Below are 23,420 nucleotides of genomic sequence, written 5' to 3' on the forward strand. Positions count from 1 at the left end.
CCCCCCCCCCCCCCCCCCCGTTCCCCACACACGCCCAGGTCAGCAGCTAATGCATGTAGGACATAATATGGTGGCTCTACATCAGATGAAACAAATGAATTAGGATATCTATGTCTTTGATACCATGTAAATTACAGCTACTCTAGCTAAGAAATGAAGGAATCCTTTACATGCAAGGCATCTACGATCTTTAGATTTTAGGAGTTGCAGTGTGTTTGAGGAAGGAAGAGATAGCTCATTGTATTGATTCAAAAAGACTTGCGCAAATGCACAGCCAAGTCAGTTTATACAGGTCTAGTTACACATCCCACGTGTCTTTCATAACTGATTTAGACAATTACAGAAATGCGCTTTATTGTTAATCATGACAACTAACTACACTGCCAACTACTCTTTAATATCTCAATATAATCTACAACCCAAAAAAAAAAAAACCTATGGACAGAAGAACTGGGAACTCTTTGCATCACCATTAGTTTTCAGGACTCGGGAGTTTCTGATCCGGCTGATAGAACTTTCTGGTGAATGGTATCTGTACTTTGCTTCTCAAGTTTCTTCCACAAATACAAAGCTCTTCTAATTATGGTATCCGCGGAAAATCCTTCAGCATAAGCACTAATAGCCGTTAAGAGGCTAGTAAATTTCTCCCCGCCATCCTGCATCCAAGATCTCAGCTTTCAGATTGTAGCAAACATACATTAGTTATATTTTTTGACAAATTCTTGAACTGATTTTCTAATGCTTGTTTCCAATTATATAGCTTCAAGCTTCAATACTATATGCACACTCAGCAAAAACCTATCTTCAGACATAGAGCTAATCTTGGGAAAAAAAAGTAGCCCACACAAGGTTCAGGCATCTGTCTTTTACATTAAACACTAGGATAGACAAAGTGCTTTAAAATGTATGGACAGCTCTAGCTTCTGTCAATGTGGACTCTGTCAATGTGGAACTTGAAATTCGTTGACGTCGAACATTTATCTTTGAGCAATCTGTAGTCATATTACAAGTCAAATTTTTATTCTTCCAATGAAGGAGCAATATCGCTATAGGCGGAAAACAAATTACGACAAATTTGAGCTAGAAGGACAACATACTTTACAATTAATAACTACGTTCCCATTACAAGTATGGTGAGAGAAATTCAGAAGTTCAACTCCCTGAATTGCCCCGTCCTTCACCCTAGGAATTAGGAAAACCATTTTACTATTTGCCCACCACTAAGAAGAGCATACTTGGATGGTTCGATGTTGGCACTCTAGTCAACACTTAAATAGCTTACGAAACATCAATGAACACGGGGATACTGCAGGTCTAAGGACATTGATACTAAGTGAATTGCTGAGTCGCAGCCAAACGTAGGCAGCATTTAAATTTCTAGAGGAAAAGCTACTTCATATTATGATTGACTCACCTCTGGTTTCTCAAATATCAAGTCATCAGGGGCAAAAGGAACCATGTAGGATGGAAGATCACATCGTAGTATTGCCTACATAATAGAAAGAATTAGTCAGCGGGATGATTATGAGGTCAGTAATATAGGGAAAAAGCTACATACTAGATCCTTGCTCAGTCTAGCCAGCTCCGAATTGGATAGCAATGCCTGAAAGCAAATTAACTAGTCAAATAAGTGCCTAATTTATCACTCACCTAATCTTCAGAAGTAGAAGAACCAAGATGTGGAAGGAATCACATACAGAAGGGAGGACTATGCATAATTCCATGAAGAAATCATTAGCACAAACAAGAATAATCAATAAATGAATACAAATCTTTGCTTATCTTGAGATTAAAAGAAAGGATTCAAGCAAAGTTGAGCACTATTTTCTTGATCTCAGATTAAAAAGAGTTCCTTTCGAAGAGGAAACCGGGGAGCTACTTAAAACATATTGCCAAATTGACATTGTTAGAGGTATTATCACAGATCCCAACCCAAGTGTAAAGAACGGATCACCCAACCATGCTTTAGGAGATTGCTCTGATACCATGTTGACGTGTGTTACCATCTCATCTAAAGGCTTAAGCTATTAGAGAGAGTACACCTTTATTTACTTAATTATATTCTCAACACGCTCCCTCACACGCGGGCCTGATTCTTTTTTCATGGGCCAAGCACGTGCAATTATTTTTGATAATGGGTGACGGTGAGATTCGATCCCAAGACCTCACCTGCTCTGATACCATATAAAGAACAGGCCTAACTCAACCTCAAAATTAGCTCATGAGGGAGGATTTCCCAAAGACCATACAAGGAGACCACCCATCTCTTTTTCATCCGACGTGGGACACTTCAACACCCCACTTCACGCCCAAGGTTGGACATCTGGAGCGCGAGCAATTTTATATGGGGGCCAAACATCGGTAAACAACAAATTGGGATAGGTCATGTTCTGATACCATGAGAAATTAGAAGGAGAAGAGAAGAATATTTGGGAAATCAAGCAAATGAGATTAAATAGTTGTTACAGAGAACTTACACAATCTTCGAACTGCCTGATTACAGGGATTTGGGAATATTCCCATATTTATACTATTTAACACCAAGGATAAATAAACTATTATTTCCTCATAACGTCAATATATCATACTAAAAGGCCAGTGAATTTATGTAAATTTAACTATAAGATTTATGAGAGAAACAATTATGCGGAAGACTTTTTGATTGCTTCCTGTCAAAGAATGTAGTACATATCTACTTCTGATGGAGGAAAGAGCATAATACTAGGAGCTAAACAGGCTAACTTATAGTGAGACTATTGCAATTTACAAGATTTGAGTAAGTCTGTGCACAATAATACAGCAAGCAAATCTCTGAAAATCAGCATGTATACAATGTACACTGATGTAGTTACTAGTAATATGCTGGATGAATCTCCTATACTCCAACACTCTCCATCAAGCCAGCTTGAGGATAGCTTTCATTGCCAGCTTGCTTATCAAACTGTCGATTTAAGCTAAGGGAGTAAAAAGGAGAAAACAGTTAATAGAGTGTAAGCCAGATTAATTTGAATCCTGTTCACTTCACCAGTAACACTAGATCTGGAAGATGTGGATTCAAGACTGATATACTACTTCTAATAGAGTATTATCAAATCAACCTCAGCTACTGTTTCTTAACAATACCCTGGGATGACAAATTTACACGGGCTTCCTCTGGAGGAGGCAATTTATATGGACAAATTAAAAAAGGGTGATTAGAAATGGTGAATCTCATGTGATGAGTCACTACCAAGACAAGCAAAATAAAGCACAATCCTAAATTAGCAGGAATTACCTTCCTAATTCGCTCCTCCTCAACTTGTTCAACACATTCCAACAAGTTCTCTAGCGTACCTATTAGATAAAATCAGGATAGAAACAAGTTAATACCAACCTAAATTACGACCGAGTTGAAGGAAATAAAAACTACTAGAATAAATGAAGGAAGATATAAGAACGAAGACAAAAGAGTAGATTAAAAACCTATACTATACAAAAAGATAAATGAACGTCTTATTATTATTAACAGAAAGTTGATCTTTTAAGAAGAATAGTTTAATATTAACACACTAAAATTTTTTCTTGAGACGGTAAGACCCACATGGTACCACATTTATAGCATGATTACTTATTTAATAATCCCTCGGTCCCACAAAAACTGGCTAGAGATTCAAAGTACAAGGATCGACTCATTTAGTTTACATTGTGACTTTGAAAATCATCTCTTAGGTACTAGATGATGTGGATATTGAAGCCTTCAGTTGCATTTTAAGAAAAGCTTTCTGTTATTGAAAAAATCAAAACAAAGAGGTTCTATTGGCTAGTAAAGAGTGAGACTACATCAGGCAGCACGCATAAATTATCATACTGTATCCTATGGTAGCTTGCCCCATAGTCCTTGCTACTTAATCAGTTGTATTTACTCCCCAGGGAGCTATGACATCAAGAGTTAATAAATGGATTCAGATTAGTAAAGGTACGAGACCTGTTTGAATGTGATGACAATTATTGAGCTAAAGTTGCTTCTGCCATTCAGACCTTGGGTCAGTGGTTACCTATATATTTTTTCACCTTTGCAGCATGAGAAATTAATTTTCGCCTTTGTTGTTAAATATTCTCTTTGTTTCAACTGAATAATCCTTTTTTGACTCAGAATGGTTATTAAGGTAAAGGTGAGTTATTCTTATAGAGGGTAATATTGTGAGTTGCTTGGTATTTATTGTATGTTAGAATATTAATGTATATAGTGTTCCATATGAAAAAAGATTATTATATAGTGTCCCATATAGAAAAGGATTATTATGTATTGTGTAGAACATAACTATAAATTGGGCTCAATGTAATAATGTAGGTAAACATCTTAATAATATTTTCCTGTGCTTTCTCACATGGTATCAAAGTCTTAGTGAGAAAATATCGTTGTGCAAAACAGCAACGTCTTCCGGGAAGAAAATTTCAGTCACCGTGCAATTTTCCAGTGACCTAAGTGGTTGTCCGCGTCAATACCACTTTCTACCGGGTTTTGCAAAAACTAATAATAACACGAGATTCAAAAAGCTGTGACGATCAAAACCCCCAAAAAACCGCTCCGTCAGAACCTCATCCACATGGCCTCATGTGCCTACCAGAGCTCCGACGCCAGGGGTGCGTCTGATACACGCACCCACGCATGTGGTCTGTGACAACCAGTTTTTTGAGCTTTTGTTTTTCTGGTGGGGTCGCTCAATCATTCCAAGCCAATCCCTCCACTTTTATATAAGATTCTGACACAATCAGATTCTTCTTCCGGCGAAATCTGTGTTTTCCAACGTGTTTCGAGCCAGATTCTTCGTATACATGGCTCGCCTGCCTATTCCAACCTGACCAATACCTGTTCCGAAAAGTTCCTATCACTAGTTTGCCTGAAACAGTCGCCGGAACACTGTGTTCCGGTGATACAGTAACAATTTTTTACTGTTTTTCAGTCAGTTTTTGGTGGTTTCTTCACTGTTTTCCGCCGTTGTTTTTTGCTAGACCTCTCTTCAATCCAACATGTTTTTCTGGATTGATATTTATGACTCCAAAAACACGGGAATTGAAATTCAAGTCCTATGGTTACTTCAGAACCCTTAATGGGAAGTTCAAACTATTTAGCTTGGGCTACTTCAGTTGAGCTACGGTGCAAGGATCAAGGGGTTCAAGAGCATATAATCAAAACGGCTAGTGAGGGAGATGAAAAGGCCCAAGCACAGTGGGAGAAGGTTGACGCTCAACTATGTAGCCTCCTCCGGCGATATATTGATTCCAAGTTAATGCCCTTTTTTTGGTCCATTCCAGACTTCCTAATCAGTTTAGAGAAACACTCGCACTTTATACATTAATGACATATCTCGTTTTTATGATGTGATGCCTCGGATGACAAACCTAAAGAAGCATAAACTAAATGTCTACTTATTTGGCACAGCTATAGGTAGACATGGAAGAATTTGAGAAGTTGATGTCAGTTACTGCTCCTGTTGAAAAACAATAGGAGCAACGAAAGATGATGTTTCCAGTTCTGCTGGACTTCCTAATGACCTTGATTCGGTAGGTGACTAGATTTTGGATAGTCCATCGTTCTTTTTTCTTTTGATGAGGTAAATATATTTCATTCATAAACCAGACCAAAAGAAAAAGCTCTACAAAAACATATGATTATCTACAAACTCCACCCAATCGTCTATACAACAGAAGACTTTCTGGATACACCAAAAGAAAATAAGGGAACGAAGGCTACTCCTCAACTGGGAGAAACTCGACTCTACTCCTTCAAAAGCTCTCCCGTTCCTCTCTCTCCAAACTACCACATTAATGCAAGTGGAATCAAGCTCCACGCCCTTCGTCTTCTCCTCCTCCTCCCGCTCTTCCAACTGGCCATCAACTCCTTCACAATATTTGGCATTACCCAGGGAGTGCCAAACCATCTAAACATATCCCACCATAATCTCATTGTCAATCCGCAATGTATAAGGAGATGATCCACATCCTCGCCTGCCTCTTTGCACATGTAGCACCAACTGACACAAATCACCTTCTGTTTTCTCAAAGTCTCTGCTGTCAAGATCACCCCTCTTGAGGCTAACCAAGCAAAAAAGTAGACCTTCCTCGGCACCGTAGGAATCCATATTGCATTACATGGAAACAGTTGCTCTCCCCCTAATCAATATTTTCTCATAAAAAGTCTTCACAGAGAACACACGATTATTCTCCAATCTCCACCACCAAACATCAGGATTAGCACTCGGATTGGCTTGCTTACGTAATAGGGCTAGCAATCTCTAAAACTCCACTACTTCCCAGTCGTTAAAATTCCACCTGAATCTCAAGTCCCAAAGAGTCTCTCCACCTTGTGTCGCCCTAATTTGTTGAATTGTCACCTCACTTTGACAAGAAATTATGTACAAACTCTGAAATTCATCTTTCAAAATTAAGTCCTCACACCATCTATGCTCCCAAAACTTTACTCTCCTCCATCTCCAACCTGAATGAGATGCCTCCCCAAAAATCATCCTATCCCTTCAAAATATTCCTCCATAGATCGCACCCGAAAGGCAAAGTGATGTCTCTAGTTCTCCATCTTCCTTTTGTAATACCATATTTATACACTATTACCCCCCTCCACAAAGATTGTGTCTCCACCCCGAACCTCCAAAGCCATTTGACCAATGAAGCTTTGTTGAAAACCTTCAAGTCTTTAACACAGAGGCCTCCCCATTTTTTAGGAGATGTGACAGATCTCCCATCGCACCAAGTGAAACTTCCTTGCCCCATCCATTGTTCCTATAGTTGATGAACTATTCTCTCGATTACTTTGCCATGTCGAGCCACCAAGTCACATAGTGGTATCATTACCAACCATTCTATGGAGAATCGACGAGGAGGAGGTCGTTTTGACAGATCTCGACCTAACTGTAATTATTATAATAGGCTTGGACTTATGCTATTCTCTGCATGGTTGACCACCCAAGAATTCTCCTGTTGCTCAGATTGACAGTGCAGGTAATCAGGGGTTTCTTTGTCTGAAAGAAAATATAATGAGTTCCTTCAGTATCGAGCAAGTAAGGTGACATCTCAATCAGTAGCTCGGTTGCACAGCCTGATACTTATGTTGGTGGTAATTTGTTTCCTAGTCTAATACCCTTGAACCGTAGGTCATGGACTCAGGGGCTTCTAATAATATTTTGAGTAATAAAACGTTTTTGCAAATATTATTTATTCAGTCTCTCCCCACAGTTACTTTACCAATGGGTTTCAAACAAAATCTAAAAAGAGAGTTGGACAAGCTAATTACCTTATAATCTGCCAATCTAAACTTTGTTCTTTATGTCCCTACTTGTCTTTTTAATCTTGCATCTGTCAGTCGTTTGACTCACGTGATTGTGCAATAATATTACTTGACGATTCTTTTAATATGCATGACTGCAGTATGGGATAGACGATCATCGTAGGGCATGAATCACTAGGGCTTCACTACCTTACTTCTCTTAATTCCTCCAAAACATGTCCAATTATAGATCATCCAGACTTAATTCAAAACCTGAGTTTATCCAAGCTACATAAATGTTGCCTTGTTTGTCTAGTCAGTGCACATTAGATTGTGAGTCGTGTTAACTTGGCAAACACACCTGCACTACCTTCTCACGTAGAAATGAGAGTGCTACAAAGTTTGTTTTTTCATTAGTTCATTCTCAAAAATATAGAGGGTCCGAGTATAGTCAATTCAACCTTATGATTTTGTTAGTTTCATTGATGATTATTCAAGATGTATTTGGATTTTCTTAATAAAAATCATTCTGAGTTGTTTTCTATATTCAAGAGCTTTTTGCTGAAACACAAAGTCAATTTGGTGTTTCAATTCGTACTTTTCATAATGATAATGCCTTAAATACTTATCCTCCCAGTTTCAACAGTTTATGACTCACTAAGAAATTATCATCAGACATCTTGTATGTACACCCCTCAACAGAATGGGGTAGCATAGAGGAAGAATAGGCAATTGAAATTGCTCGCACTCTTTTTACTCAATCCCATGCTCCTCTGCGTTTTTGGGGCGATACAGTTCTCACGTCTTGCTATTTCATTATCGGATGACCTCATCTTTCATTCAAAATCAAATCCTTATTCAGTATTATTTTCTCGGTCACCTCTACACTATCTTCCCCCTTGTATCTTTGGGAGCATATATGTTATTCATAACTTAGCCCCTCGTGCTCTCAAATGCGTCTTCCTTGGTTACTCTCAGGTTCATAAGGGGTATCGTTGCTACTTACCTAATCTATGTTGGTACCTTATGTCAACCGATGTCACATTTTTTAGTCTCGACCTTACTTTACATCTTCTGATCATCTTCATATCTATCAAGTCTCACCTATAGACTTTTGAGGAATTTACGGTTGCTTTTACATCTCCAGCCACATTGACACCACTCCTGACTTATCACCATCGTCCGCGTCCAGCATCAGGCCTAGATGATTCACGTCCTACGCCGAACCTTGCACATACTGCGAACTTGTCTCCTCCTAGTCAACCGATTGCACTTCAAAATGGTATACGATCCACCCTTAATACTAACCTCCATTATACCTTTTTATATTATCATCTTCTGTCATCACCTCAGTATGCCTTTATATCATCTTTGCTCTATGTTTACATCCTTAAGTCTACAGGTTAATCACTTTCTCATGTCTATTTTACATGCGAGTGGCACTTGGAATCTTGTTCCTCTTCCTTCAGGTAAATCTAGTGTTGGTTGTCGTTGATTTTACGCAATCAAAGTTGGCCCAGAAGCCCAAGTTGATTAGAATAAGGCTTGCTCAGTGCATTTGGAAGCGCGAAGCGGAGAAAAGCAACAAGTCCAGGGTTCACGATTTAAGTGCTTCATTGAAGTGAAGCACAAATTTGCAAAAAGACCAAAATAAACCTTGCGCAAAGACTTTACATATAAGCAAATGTTTCAATTTTAAAACTAAAAAAAGTAGATAACAAAACATCCTCCATAGGACAAGCAAATTCAAAATCAAAAAACCAAAATATAAATAGGTTGGCCATGTATATTATGATCACTGTTAAGAGGAGAAAAGAAACAGAAAATTTTCCTAATGCACTGCATTAATTTATTAAATGAGAAAAAACTAGATGAAAAAAAAAATTAAAAAAAAAAATTGAAATGGAAATATGGCTATTACAATTAAATCAATAAACTAAAAATGAAAAACTCAAGTAATCAAAATAAACTGGAAAAAATAAAAACAAGCAAGAATGGGAAAAAAATACGAAAGTTCATGAAACTAGACCAGCCCAATCCAACGACGAAGAGAAGAAAAAAAAAAATCCCCCTCCCAGCAAACAGTCCAGCAAAACAGAAACGGTCCTGCAACTGTGACCAAGAAAAAATATATTGCGAGTCCCTCCCAGTAGTGAAGTGACAGAGAGGAAAAAGAACAGGAAAAGGAAAAGAAAAAGAAGAAGAGAATACATACCTGGAAGAAGATAGTGGAGTCGCAGCCGCACTCGTCGCCCAAAGGGCAACCCTAGTCGGACTCTTTTTCTTCTAAAAGAAGACCAGTTTTTAAAATTAAAAGAAGTGTACGCTTCTGCTCACCTCTTCCGATTCAGGCCATTGAAGAGCAAGTCCTTCGCTTCACAAGCGCCCGCTTTTCTCAACACTGGGCTCACCTTGTTGCCAAGGCGTATACTCACATATTTGGACTTGATTATAGTGATACTTCCTCTCTAGTGGCTAGAATAGTGTATGTCTGTCTTTTTCTATCCATGGCTGTTGTCTGCAATTGGTCTCTTTATCAGTTGGACATTGACAATGTTTTTCTCCACTGTAACCTTGAAGATGAAGTTTTTATGGAGCAACTAGCATACTTTGTTGCTCAGGGGGAGTCTAGTAACCATGTATGTTGATTGCCTCGGTTTCTGAAACATCCTGGTTTGGGAAGTTCAGCACAATAATTCAGGAGTTTGGTATGACTCGTAGTGAAGCTGATCACTTTGTGTTTTATCGGCATTCTGCTCCAGATATGTGTATTTATTTTGTAGTTTATGTTGACGATATCATTACCACCGGCACTGATCAGGACGGTATCACTAATTTGAAGCAACATCACTTTCAACACTTACAGTAAAGACCTCCGCCGACTGAAGTATTTTCGAAGTATTGAGGTTGCTCAGTCCAGGTCAAGCACTGTATTTCACAACGAAAGTATGTCTTAGACATTATTGAGGAGACATTAATGACAGGATGTAGACTCCTTAACACTCTTATAGATCCGAAGGCTAAACTTCCCAAGACAGGGGGAGGCACTCAGTGATTCTTGAAGATATAGGCGGTTAGTTGGGAAGTTGAATTATCTCACAGTGACCAGACTTGATATTTCTTGTCTAGTGAGTATTGTAAGCCAGTTTATGGATTCTCCCTGTGATAGTATGGGATGCACTTATCCGCATTTTGCGATATATAAAGTCAGCTCCATGCATAGGACTACTTTTCGGAAATCGAGGCCATGAGCAGATTGTTGGATATCAAACGTTGATTGGTGGAAGAGTAATAAACAAAATGTGGTTGCTCAATCTAGTGGAGAAGCAGAATATCGAGTAATGATTGTAGCAACTTGTGAGCTGGTTTGGATCAAACAGTTGCTCAGAAAATTGAAATTTAGAAAAATCAGATGAAACTTAAACAACATAACTTGTGCGTGGTAATCAAGTGGCCCTCCATATTGCATCAAATTCGATGTTCCATGGGAGGACTAAGCTATTGAAATTGACCGTCACTTTATCAGAGAAAAAGTACTCTTAGGAGATATTGTTACAAAATTTGTGAAGTTAAATGCTTGCAGATATTTTCACCAAGTCTCTCACTGGCCCTCATAGTAGCTACATCTGTAACAAGCTCCGTAAACATGACTTACATGCACCTGCTTGAGGGGGAGTGTTAGAATATTATTGTAATATTGTCCCATAAACAGCCTCTATGCCTCCTGAGGTAGAGGTAAGGTCTGCGTACTCTCTACCCTCCCCAAGCCCCACTTTGTGGGATTTCACTGGGTATGTTGTTATATTGTCCCATAAGGAAAATAATTATTATATAATAATGTCACATATGGAAAAAGATTGTTATGTACTCTATAGTATATAACTATAAATAGGGCTCAGTGTAATACTGTAGAAACACATCTAAATAATATTTTCCTATGCTTTCTCTCATAGTAAGAACACATAAGGAATACCTTTCGTGTTTCTGAAGAAAAGAGCAGAGGAAAAAGTGGCAGCGCGAAATGTAAAAGTAGCTCACATATTTCTTGTTACATAAAATGGGTCTGACCTTTTCTTTTAAGGGCAGTGAGCAAAGCTAACAAAAATGGAAAGTGAAATTTTCTTTTCTAGTCGGAGGAAATATTTTGCATGCCAGTCTGTTGCAACAACAACAATAACAATATACCCAGTGTGATCCCACAAGTGGAGTCTAGGAAGGATGGGGTGTACACAGACCTTAACCCTACCTTTGTGGGGTAGAGAGGTTGTTTCCGACTCAAGAAAAGTGTTTTCCACACTAGGTTTGAGAAAAATATGAGTAGAAAGCTAAGATGAAAATATTGAAGAAAAAGAGAAGTATTGATAGCAAAAATAGTAAAGATAGCCAAAGTAAAAGAAACAACAGTAGTAATAAAATAGAAGAATAAGGTAATGGTAGAATAATAATAATAATAATAATATTGGTACAGAGAAGGGAGCTTAAGGTGGGTGCTCTAAACTAGAACCATGCTCCCCCAGAAAAGAGAGAAACCGCTCGACCACCTACTAATATTCTACCCTAACCCCCGACCTCCATGCTCTCCTATATAGGGTCTTGTCCTCGGTGCATGCCAGTTTGTTGCATCACACAATAATATTTTTTGTCTAGAAACCCAGCAACCTATAGGCAGTGAGAATTAGAAGTAGGCATACTCCCGATTATAGACATTTTCATGTGCACTACATTTGCGAACACTTATAAAATGTAGCAGTAACATGCAGGAAATGAGCCATCTTGGAAAGGGTTTATCATTCAACATAAAGGGAAGCAGTTATAACAGCCCAACAAAATTAAGGTTCTCCAGAGTAAATTACTAACAACAATAAACATACCAAATTTTGTAATAAGTTGAATTGCATGTACATCTCCAATCCCATGAACTCCTACAAATGAAATGCAAAAGTAAGGAATATAATGCCAGATTCATTGGAAAGAGAAGCTCTATAAGATGACAGATTCCAATGAAGAACTATCATTAAGCTGAAGCTGAATCGCATCTACTAATAAACTACTCCCTCTGTTTCAATTTATGTGAACCTATTTCCTCATTAGTATGTGCCAAAAAGAATGACCTCTTTCTATAATTGGAAACAATTTACCTTTATGAAATGATTTATAGCCACACAAACCATATGTGCCTCATTTAACACCACAAGTTTAAAAGTCTTCTCCTCTTTCTTAAACTCTGTGCCCAGTCAAATGGATTCACATAAATTGAAACGGAGGGAGTACTTTTTATAGGTCCAGTCAGACAGACTCATCCATTGTGTCTTGATATTTTGGAAAGGCTTAAGTCATCCGCCGCCTCCTAAAATTGTCCACAAATTCCACTTAGACACCTCGACTCAGACTTGTACCTATTGAACACCTCTACTACTCCGGATTTGAACCACTTAGACACTTTTTTGAAGATCAGTGGAAAATATAAAGCGTGTGTAGTCCACTCGCGGATGATGTGGCAAAATGACGAATACAATAAGGACACGTGGCATTTGGACTCAAAATAATCATTAAATAATAAACAGTGGTTTATTTTAATAAAATACTATTTTTAAACCTATTTAACTCATTAAAAAAATAGCTAACAAAGGAAAAGACTGGACCCCACCCCTAGCCCAAACAATCATCTCCTTTTTTCTTCCTCTACGAACCCCCTACCACCGGCCGCCGTTCCCCCACCCCCAGCCGCCGTTACCCCACCCCAACAATTATTTCCCTTTTCTTCCCTCATTTAGGTTCAATTAAAGAGAAGAGATAAAGGAAAAAAAAAAGGAAGAGAGCAAGGATGTCGCCGGAGGAATTTTTCGATCAAAGCTTCAGTGACCAAACTTTGCCAATAATTTTTCTATTATGCACCGGAGAAGAAGAGCTCACGGGGTGGAATTATCGTCATTTGGTTGTAGCAGTGGTCGCCGGAGAAGGCAAGCAGAGAAATGAGAACCAAAAGAGGGCGTCAAAATCAATCCGAAATCCATGGAGTTTGGCCGGAAAATAAACAACTCCGGCCAAACAAAGTATAAAAACATAAAAACTGACTCAAATAGAGACAGATCTAGTAACAATAGGAGAGACGGAGTCAGAGAAGGGAAACAATGCTCAACGGCATTGCTTCGACGGCAAATCACCAGAGCAACGCCGGAGACACACGGCCAGGAAATAAAACCAATTGAAAAAGAGAGAAAGGAAAAAAAAAAAAGGAAAAAAGAAAATGAATTAAGCATTTTAAATTCCCTGGACGCGCTCATGGAGAGTGAAACACACTCACTTAGCCATGTCAGCAAAAAGTGTCTAAGTGGTTCAAATCCATAATAGTAGAGGTGTTCAATAGGTACAAGTCTGGGTTGAGGCGTCTAAGTGGAATCTGTGGACAACTTTAGGTGGCGGCGGATGACTTAAGCCTTTTGGAAAAATACCAGAATCTGTCCATAGGCAGAGCGTAATTAACGAGCAGCACCATTTTTTATAAGTGGTCTATACCAAAGTAACGAGATATACATATGGCATGTTTTTCTCCTCTTCATTTGGACTTTTACAATGAGAATGAAGGTGCCGTGAACTGCCCAACAAAATTTCTGAAGTCAGTTCCATATTTAAGAACTCAAAGTTTTTCTATTTCTCGTCAGTCGTCACTAAACTTTAACTTTCAGAATGCTTAAATAGGCCAGCAATGCTTTTTAAGTCACTCACTCAGACCTCCAACGAAAAAGGACCTACACGTTTTTCTAATGCTTTTATTTTGCTCAAGTCTCAAAGGCTTCTGGTGCAACTTTATGCATTCTTGACAGCACTTGACAGAAGACTTCTGCGTAAGGGTGTTCAGAAGTTGGAGGGGTTGAGTGAGTTCAGTTGAAAACAAAGAGAAGTCCCTGAGCAATCTACTTTCAATCTACGGAAAAGTTTATTTAAGGAAGCACAGACAAACCTGGTATGTTATCAGATTTATCACCCATAAGTGAGGTCAAATCAACAAACTGAGAAGGTTTCAATCCTCCATATTTTCTAGCAAAATCCTCCATTCCAAATGAGACCATCCTGCCAAAAGGACAGAAGGACTTAGCACATGTTTCAGGCATAAGTCAGATGACAGAACAATGAGAAAAATAAACCATTTCGTGATACCCCCATTACCACATATCTTCCAAGTGAAGGAGATGTGACTCGGAACAATCGATAATGAAACAGCAGAAGGCATCAAAATCATAGCGAAACTAATGGTAGAGGAGAAAAAGACTTATTTGCAACATTAACTACACTATCCTTAAAGCTATTGGAACTAATTGTTGTGATCTCTACATAATCCTGCCTCAACTTTTGGATATGTGAAGCTAGTCCATGATACCTGTCTCAGTCAACCATCAAAATTCATGGTGTACTTCCTTGAAAGGATATGCTGGTTTATTAATTTCCAATCCCCTTTTCTAGGAAATCTCGGAATTCAGAATCCTCCTATCAACTTCGAAACACTCATTTCTCAAGTTAAGTTCCCACGACAGTTGAAAGTGTGAGAAACATCAAAATGTAGGCACGCCAACAAAATTTCTAATACACGTATAAATCAAATTCACCACATCTGCAAATCCTTAGTCCGTCCATTAACTGGAATGTCTCCTCTTTTACTGGCAGAAGTCAGGATGACACTGTTAAACAAATTCCGAAGTACATAGATAGTTGACTTTGGGTATAGCATTAAATTAGCTCTCAATTAGTTCAGCGAAAGTTGTATCTCCTACCCTATTCTAAGTGCATCTCATGACACCCCAAATTTAGCACAATAGCTCCAGCAGTTTAATTAACCCCCGCATCTACTTCAGTTAAGCAAAGTAATATCAACTAATTCAACTCTCAACCAGCACAAATTAATCAACATGACAAAGTGAGGTGAACTGACTCAAATCCACGAGGAGCTATTCGTAGAAGCCGTAATGAAGGAGATAGAATCTGGAAAAAGTCTTTATCTGGGGAAACAACTCGCACCTGTATAAATAATAGTGCAAGCAACAAACATATCAGCTAGATAACAAAGTAGAATTATCACAGTTCTTAAGATACAACTTTATATTCTTTATGAAATGCTTGTCTACAGTTTTTCTTTTTCTTTCTTTGTTTTTTTTTTTTTTTTTTTTTTTGGGAGAGGGGGGTGGAGGAGGGTTGCAGATCGAATGTTCCCTAAAATTTACAAACTGGAATATATATAAGCTGACGAAACGCGGCAGCACCAAATTCTGGGTATATAAACAAATGAGCACAACATAGAGATTATGAAAACTAAGACCATGTCAATGCTGAGAGATCAAGAAGAAGACACAACGAAATACTCATGTGACGATTCAATATTTATGTCCAAAGTACAAATGACAGTAACTTTCATAATTGAAGACAAAATGATGTCGGAAGAAGAAAACCTTTTAAGGAGATCAATAGATTAAAAGGTGTTATGTTTAGGAGAATCCTTTTCAGATTCTCTTACTGAAGGACTTCTTAACCCACAAAAACATTGAGTACGAGATAACTTTTTACTGGCACTATCAGTTCTACTCTACAGCTATGCAGCGCAGATACAAAAGGTCAGATTTCCAACTGATCCTTTTCCAGGAACTATTAATGACTATGGAAGCACTATTTCTATCACTGGACAGTAGATGTATCAAACTTTCTAGCTGTAGTTAATGTACAAATATGTTTCTTCCACTAATGTCCATCAAGACCCTCTACTTGGTATTGTAGCTTATTTTTGGAGATCCAGAACAGCGTCCGGAATAAACAATGCATTTGGGAACTGCTTGACAACAATTCAATCAAAATGACACCCCAACACCCAATAAGACCAGCTTCCCTAACCACCAAAATACCTATAAACCACCAGATCTGATATTTGAACAACAGTTAACTGAAAGCTACGAAAATAAACCACTTCCAAGATTCAGTGTCGCAAATGTTCGTCTAAGTAGAATCGTCTAATGTTACTCCAGAATAACTTCACTGCACATATACATACAAGACTTAAATTTGATTATTGCAACCAAAGGTGTGGCCTAGTGGTCAATCAAGTGGGTTGAGAAACATAAGGTCTCATATTCATATCTCAACGGAGGCAGGAAAAAAACACTAGGGGCTTTCTTTCCATCTATCCAAGCCTTGTAGGACAGAGTTACCCGGTACCTGCGGAAAATCAGTCGAGGTGTGCACAAGCTGGCCGGACACCATGGTATCAAAAAAGAAAAGACTTAATTTGATTATAATATGGAAACCTAAATTTCAGTAGACAAGCTAAAAGATAGTTGCTTCCTCACGTATTTATCCAAACGCCCGCCCGCCCAGAATCACTAGTATTCTACTCCAGCTACAGATGACCACTTGTCCTATTTCTCTTTCATTCTTCAACCACAGGTGGTGAACTGTGGCACGTATTCCAATGGCCACCTAACATACCCTATTCATGTTAAAATTATTTTTCAAATTCGTTTTTGGCCATTGATAGAGCTTCATTGATCACCACAACAATTTTTACTTCTATCTCAAAGAGCTAATTACATTTCTTCTCTATAATAAGATTAGTCAGGATTTACATAACATCCCCGAAAAGTAAAATTTGTTGGGATACTTGTATGCTATGTTGGCGATACATGCCTATGGACGGGCGTGTTCACAGAGACTGACCACCATGGTGGAGATGGGGTTGCAAGTGGAGGGTTTGCAGTGGTGGGGATGCGCGGAAAACGTTGCCTCATCAGCTCCACTACCAATCCACTGCCATATCCCTATTCCGTTTTCCTCCAGAACCATCAGTTTTCTCTGAAAAAGCAATTTTTTCCTTTCTAACATTTCAAGGACAAGACAGGCTTGTTGAAGGCAACTGAAAATACTGTAAGATGAGGCCAAGTAATAATTTAACAAAACCAGTCAGAGAAATTCTAAGCAGACTCAAGAGTCTTTTCTTACACCTAACCAGCTTTTTCTTTTATTTCTTTATTGTCTTTAAAGTAACAACTTGGATTCTAACAGTTAGGATTGACATAAGATGAAAAGGCAGAAATGTGTGTGAAATTCTCTATGTCAGGTAATTTGTACCCACTTAGCATTTTCTAAAGATTCTTCACTTACCTTGAATCCAGCATCCACACTCCTAACAGCCAAGGTTCCAATAACATCATCTGCTTCAACACCTGGCACCTGCTTAAGAAACTAATGAACCTAGCATCTCGCAAGCTTAGAGGATTGATCTTTGACCCAGTGCTCAACAAACCTCACCTCAATCACCTTGACAGACATGGCCTTGAGGGAAGCTTTCAAAAATTGAAGCCCTTGAACAATTGTATCAGGTGTTGGTGGACGATTGCTTTTGTAAGAGGAGTACATATTGTGACGAAAATTCAGGCCTATGAAAATTAATCTAGAATATTAAGAATGGAACTATTGACAAGAGAATAAAACTTTAAATGATTTTGGCTTAAATGTAAGACCTAAGTTACGTGGTCTGCAATGTTTAGTCATTTGTTAATGGCCTAATCCCAAAAAAGAAAAGGCTGATTTATTAAAGGCAACATTTGCACAACTGGAAGTAATATCTCCTATATGTATAATTCAACAGTTACTACTTTCTTTTTCTTTAGAAAAATTACCAATACGTCAATGCACATGTAATTTTATTCTCTTTACAAGCCATGCACTTTCTATTATTTTGCAACGATGAAGTTCATATATCTGAAATCACATCAACGGGCAAACCAGAGAAACCTGCTAGAAAACAAGTATCTTCAATAAAACTTCATTTTCAGAACTGAAATAAACTTGATTATCCTGTTGTTTCCAGAAAGAACTTTTACCAACTCAGAGACTCAAGTTATATACTAACATCAAAACTCTCACTGTTACAGGTAAGTGCTCAACCAAGCCACTTCCAAATTAGAGTTTACATCCTCCCCCTCCTTCCAAAACAAAAGGAAATTAAACAAACAAATTTGCTGGTATCAAATTATTAGGAGAGAAAATTTGACATTATGATGCAGCACAATAAAATGACATGAAGTAATCATCAAGAAGATTCCATAAGAAATTGATTTACTTTATTGCAGTTTACGGTTTTTTTTTTTTTTTTTTTTTTTTTTGATAAGTTAAATAAATTCGTGCAGTTTATGTTAGGGACAATGTCCCACTGGGATAGGCTGGTAAAAAGTGTTGATCTCATACATAAGATATCATTGAAAACTCTAAAATCTGTAGCTGCATCAGTACAAAAAAAAAAACCTCCAACTTGGCTCTCAATGTAGTAAGCTGACGAAAAAGGACAAAAGAAGAAAAATAGTGAAACATACCTTTTGCAACAAAATTTTGTTTGGTTGAAAGAGACGTATGACCAAAGGGAAATCCTGTAAGGGTTTGGTTTGACAAACATTATTAAGAGAAACTCGTTTAGTCCCAGTTATCTTTTAAGAACATTCATCAATTATCGATATTTGTGTAGATCAATGGTATTGCTAGCAAACTTGTATCAAAAAGTCGATGTTTCCAAGAAACCATCTCAAGAAAGAAATTGACCTGAATTTCACCAATTGTCCCAATAAAAGATTTAACTGTTCAAGACAGAAATGCCGCTGTAACTATTAAGAAATAAGCAAAAATATAATACATGCTATTTGCACTTTATCGTCTGCACTTTCTAAGGTTCAGCTACTTGCCTGGCGAATTTTTCGAGGTTCCACTTTGTAAGTTAACTCTGAAAATTATTGCACCTTATCATCATTATCAGTCATTTGTTAGTGTATTTAGGCGCTAACGTCGATCTCTTTCAAACAGAAAAGTGAGCAAAAGAAAAGCGAGTACCGAAGCTTGTTGATCTAAAAGCCAAACGAGAAGAACTTATCAACTTTCATTACTGCCAAAACAGTAAAGATCCAAGGTTAGAACATATCTAATCCAGTGTTTTAAAAGACAGTTAGGACTCATTTCGGGATTTTCCCTGGTTGGGGTAGCCTTTAAATGCACCAAGGTAACCATGGGGACCTAAGTCTCATGGAACTAACTCCTCGATAAATGGGATGCTTGCCTTGAGCCTGCTTTTAAATTTGTGTTTTCACCTCGTACGCCTCAAGAACGTCCTTACATGCTTCTCGTCCCATACATCTCAAAATTATTCTCTCTTTGTTTACAAAAAAACAAAAAAGAAAAAAAAAACTTTTGAAGAACGCTAACTAATGTGATATGTTGTTATTTTACCCTGTTATGGGAGTAGATACGGAAAAAATTTGGAACTGAGTATAGGCACTTGGGAGATGGAATAAGCAGAAAAATATGGCACACAGGTAGGGGAGTTGGAGGACTGAAAACATCACTTGTGGACGTGGGTAATGGAGGAGCACCATATGAGGACGGGAGGAGTTCAGTGGCAACGCCACTTACATAATTGACAATGGATGCAGAATTAGTTTCCCTAAGCGCCACCTACCCTTCAGTCTTTCACATATCAAGTTAGAGGGAGGAAACAATTAATCAAGTTTTTACCCTTTTGATGTCTTATGATGAGGGTATGATCAGCATTGCTTTATTGGTAACTAAAGGAGATTATCGCTTTGCAAAATCTGTCAAACCAACCAATTGCTTCAGTATGTACAAGACTTTCTTCCGCCTACACATTTTTCCTTGACTTTGTTCAGTATCAAATCCGGAAGGAATCTCCATATACATCTGTTCTTCTAAGTCTCCATGAGTAAAAACTTTCTTCACATCAAATTGTTGTTAGTCTCAATCAAGATTAGTTGATCAAGACAGAAGAATTCTAATAGTGTTCATTTTAGCAACTAGGGAAAATGTCTCCTAATAATCCACTCCACAGGTTTGAGTGAATCCCTTAATCGTTAATCTGAACCTTTCAATCAAACAATCAGCTTTATGTTTCACAATGAAGACCCAGTTGCAACCAACCACTTCTTGTCTGGCGGTTCAGTGACCAGTTCCCAAGTCTCACATTTTTACAGAGCCATCATTCCTTCAATCATAGCTTGCTTCCATTTAGGATCTACACAAGCCTCCCTCCACTCCTGGGGAATAGACAAGGCAAAGAGTTTATAGGAGGGAGACAAGGATTATAGGAGACAAAATTAGATCAAGGATGTTTGGCGCAAAATCTAACTCCTAGGCAAATCTAATTCATTAGGAAATATAGATAACTCACAGGTAGAAGAAGGTTCGGCTTCAGCAGATGAATGATGACTTCTTCTGCTCTATTTCTCCTTGAGTACCTTATTAAATCAGGTCTGTCCAAACCTCCAATAGTCTCCTCTTGAATTCTTTCTCCAGTTTCACTTTCTCTAGTGATGGTGGAACCAACAGTATCTAGTGGAACTAGGGAGAATTATCTCTTCCCCCTTATTGCTCTCCCCTGGAGAGATGATGGTGCAATACTGAAATAGGGTTCAGATTCTCAGAAGGTAACATCCATACTGACAAAGGATCTCCTCGAGGGAGGATGATAATATTTACACTTTCTGTGTTGGAGAATACACAATAAAGACATATCTAAGAGCTCTAGGATCAAGTTTCCTAGAATTCCTAGTGTGAACAAAGAAGAAACATTCAAACACCTTTGGAAGAACAAACTATTCATACTTACCCTTTTAATAAAGCTTCCAAAGACTGAGAAAATTGAGGGTCCAAAGTGGTTATCAATAATAAGATTGGCAGCTACTAGAATGGTATCCCCCAGTAGGTTTTTGGTATATTGATGGTAAATATAAGAGATCTTGCCACTTCTGACAAATACCTATTTTTTTAGCAACCCCATTTTAAGCACTAATGTAAGGCCAAGTAGCTTGTTGGACTATCTCATTGAACTCCAAATAAGCATCAAAGTTGTATCCATGTATTCTGAGTCACTATCAGTTTGTATGACTTTTATCTTAGCCTCACATCGAGTACATATCATCTAATGAAATGAGCGACAATGAGAGAAGACTTCACTTTTAGTTTAACAAATACACCAAAGTCATCCTAGAGACACAACCAATAAAAGTAACAACCATTAATTTCAGAACAAAGAAAGTGTTTGAGCAGGACCCCATAATCGGAATGAATGGTCGTTAAAGGAGTAGTAGCTTAGTTATCACTCAAAGGATAAGAGTTTTTAATATGTTTGGCATATTCAAAAGCATTACAAAGCGAATATTGAAAATCGGTCTGGAAAACAAACTAGGATATAATTTCTTCCAAAAAAATCATGGGTGCCCCAACTGCCTATGCCCATTTATCATTGTTTTGTTGACATCATGCAATCTACCACTACTGATCCTCTTCCCTGTTTGAAGATCTTGAAAACACAATGATCAGGGAATAACTCGATTTAACAATTTAGAGCTTTGGTGATGGAGCTACCAGATGACAAGTTAATAGAAAACTCAGGTACATGGAGAACGACTGATAATATAATATTAGGTGTAGAGACAGCAGAACATGTTCCAGAGACGGGGGTAAGAGAGTCATTGGCTATTTCGACATAATCCCCTTTGAGACATGGAGAGTAGTTTTGAAAGTCTTTAGAGGAGCCTATCATGTGTCTATTTGCATCAAAATCAATAACTCAAGAATTAAGGTAAGCAGTAAAGGTAGTATTTGATTGCACATAATTAGATGTGGCAACAAAAACTAAGTCAAGTTTGGTTAGGACCAGTGATGATGTTCTTAAAGTTTCTCAAGAAGCAGTTTCCTATATGTCTCCACATTTTTGTAATATTAGCTGAATCTTGATGGATCTACTCGCCCCCCAACCCCCACCCCACCCCCAAACACACACGATCTCTAGTTGATCAACTATGTAGCTTCCAGCATGATCGTTATCAGAAGTGATTTCCCTTGGTTGCTCATGAGACACAGTTACCCAAAACTTCTCAATTGGGGTTGAATAAAGCATGACCCTTGTCGGCTCTCTTCCTCTTGAACATAGGATTATGCACCCTCAAGAGCAGGAAAAAAAATTACTGAGAACTTGAACCCTGATCATTCTTGGTTCAAACCGGCCAGAATATCATAGACCTTTTTTTAAAATCAATTTTTAGAGAGGTTCTGATTGTAGTCTATCGCCAGAGCCAGACCTTCTGGTGGCGCAGGTGGCGGTCTGGGCTTGTTTCCGATAACAGCTAGCCGAGGTTTGGTCGTTGTCGTCAGCTGGAGTCTGTGGTGGTATAAGTTTTTTCACGACACTGACAAAGAACTGTTCAGACGCAAGCAACTTCAAGTGAGGGAGAAAACTCTACCTCCTTTTTTAGAAAAAGAGCCCTAGTGTTGCGAGGAGAAAAACTCGCCTCAAAAGGCAGCAATGACTTATACAACGAAGATTTTGGGAAGAATTTATGTATGTTTCTACATCCCATGAGAAGGGATATTTATACTGTTAAAGTGTGTGACCATCTCATCTAAAAGCTTAAGCTGTTAGAGAGAGCATACTTTTTAATATTTAATTATATTCTCAGCACGCCCCCTCACATGCGGGCCTGATTTTTTTTTCATGGATCAAGCACGTGGAAATTCTTTTTGATAAAGGGTGGCGGTGAGGTTCGATCCCAGGACCTTTGGCCTGCTTTGATACCATGTTGAAGTGTGTGACCACCTCATCTAAAAGCTTAAGCTGTTAGAGAGAGCACGCTTTTTAATATTTAATTATATTCTCAGCATATACATTGAGTAATGTGACTGATTAAGGAATGACAATTCATTAACTTCATCAAAAAAAAAAGGAATGACAATTCATTACAATAAATACAATGGAATAAATATTCTATTTCCTATATTAAGCTAAGCAATCAATACGTGATGACAATAAAAATGTCTTAACTTATCCCAACAATTCATATGAACCTTGTCAAGAAAATTTTAAGTAAACAAAAATAAAGGAAATGAGGCAATAATTCCCAGCAGCAGCCAGAAGAGCTTTGCATTCTCATTCAACATGAGCTCAATATCGAAAAACAAAAATAACAAGTAAAAAAGGGAAAATCACATTTCATCCTAATATAAGGAATGACAAGACTGAAAATTTGACGCGAATTAGGGGCCAGTTTGGACATATAACTTTTTCCTTTTTCAACTTTTTTTCTCAAAAAGCTATTTGGTTATACATTGTAGTCAATTTGAA

At 38.0% G+C, this 23,420-nt stretch overlaps 1 protein-coding gene across 4 annotated transcripts in view; it reads right to left on the reverse strand.

Annotated features, from left to right (window-relative positions):
- Positions 1–214: 214 nt before the first annotated feature.
- Positions 215–23,420, reverse strand: part of LOC132636020 (uncharacterized) — a 44,229-nt gene continuing 21,023 nt past the window's right edge. The window contains exons 6-15 of one of the 4 annotated variants that reach the window (XM_060352663.1): positions 18,613–18,666; positions 17,549–17,676; positions 17,402–17,470; positions 15,189–15,274; positions 14,223–14,332; positions 12,133–12,183; positions 3,275–3,333; positions 1,559–1,603; positions 1,415–1,489; positions 215–656 (exon numbers count right to left, since the gene is read on the reverse strand). In XM_060352663.1, coding sequence (XP_060208646.1) covers positions 480–656; positions 1,415–1,489; positions 1,559–1,603; positions 3,275–3,333; positions 12,133–12,183; positions 14,223–14,332; positions 15,189–15,274; positions 17,402–17,470; positions 17,549–17,676; positions 18,613–18,666 — 854 coding nt within the window. In that variant the 3' untranslated portion in view covers positions 215–479. The other 3 variants (XM_060352664.1, XM_060352665.1, XM_060352666.1) reach the window with 3 other exon arrangements.

This window comes from Lycium barbarum, chromosome 4 (genome assembly GCF_019175385.1).
Source record: "Lycium barbarum isolate Lr01 chromosome 4, ASM1917538v2, whole genome shotgun sequence".
NCBI lineage: Eukaryota > Viridiplantae > Streptophyta > Magnoliopsida > Solanales > Solanaceae > Lycium > Lycium barbarum.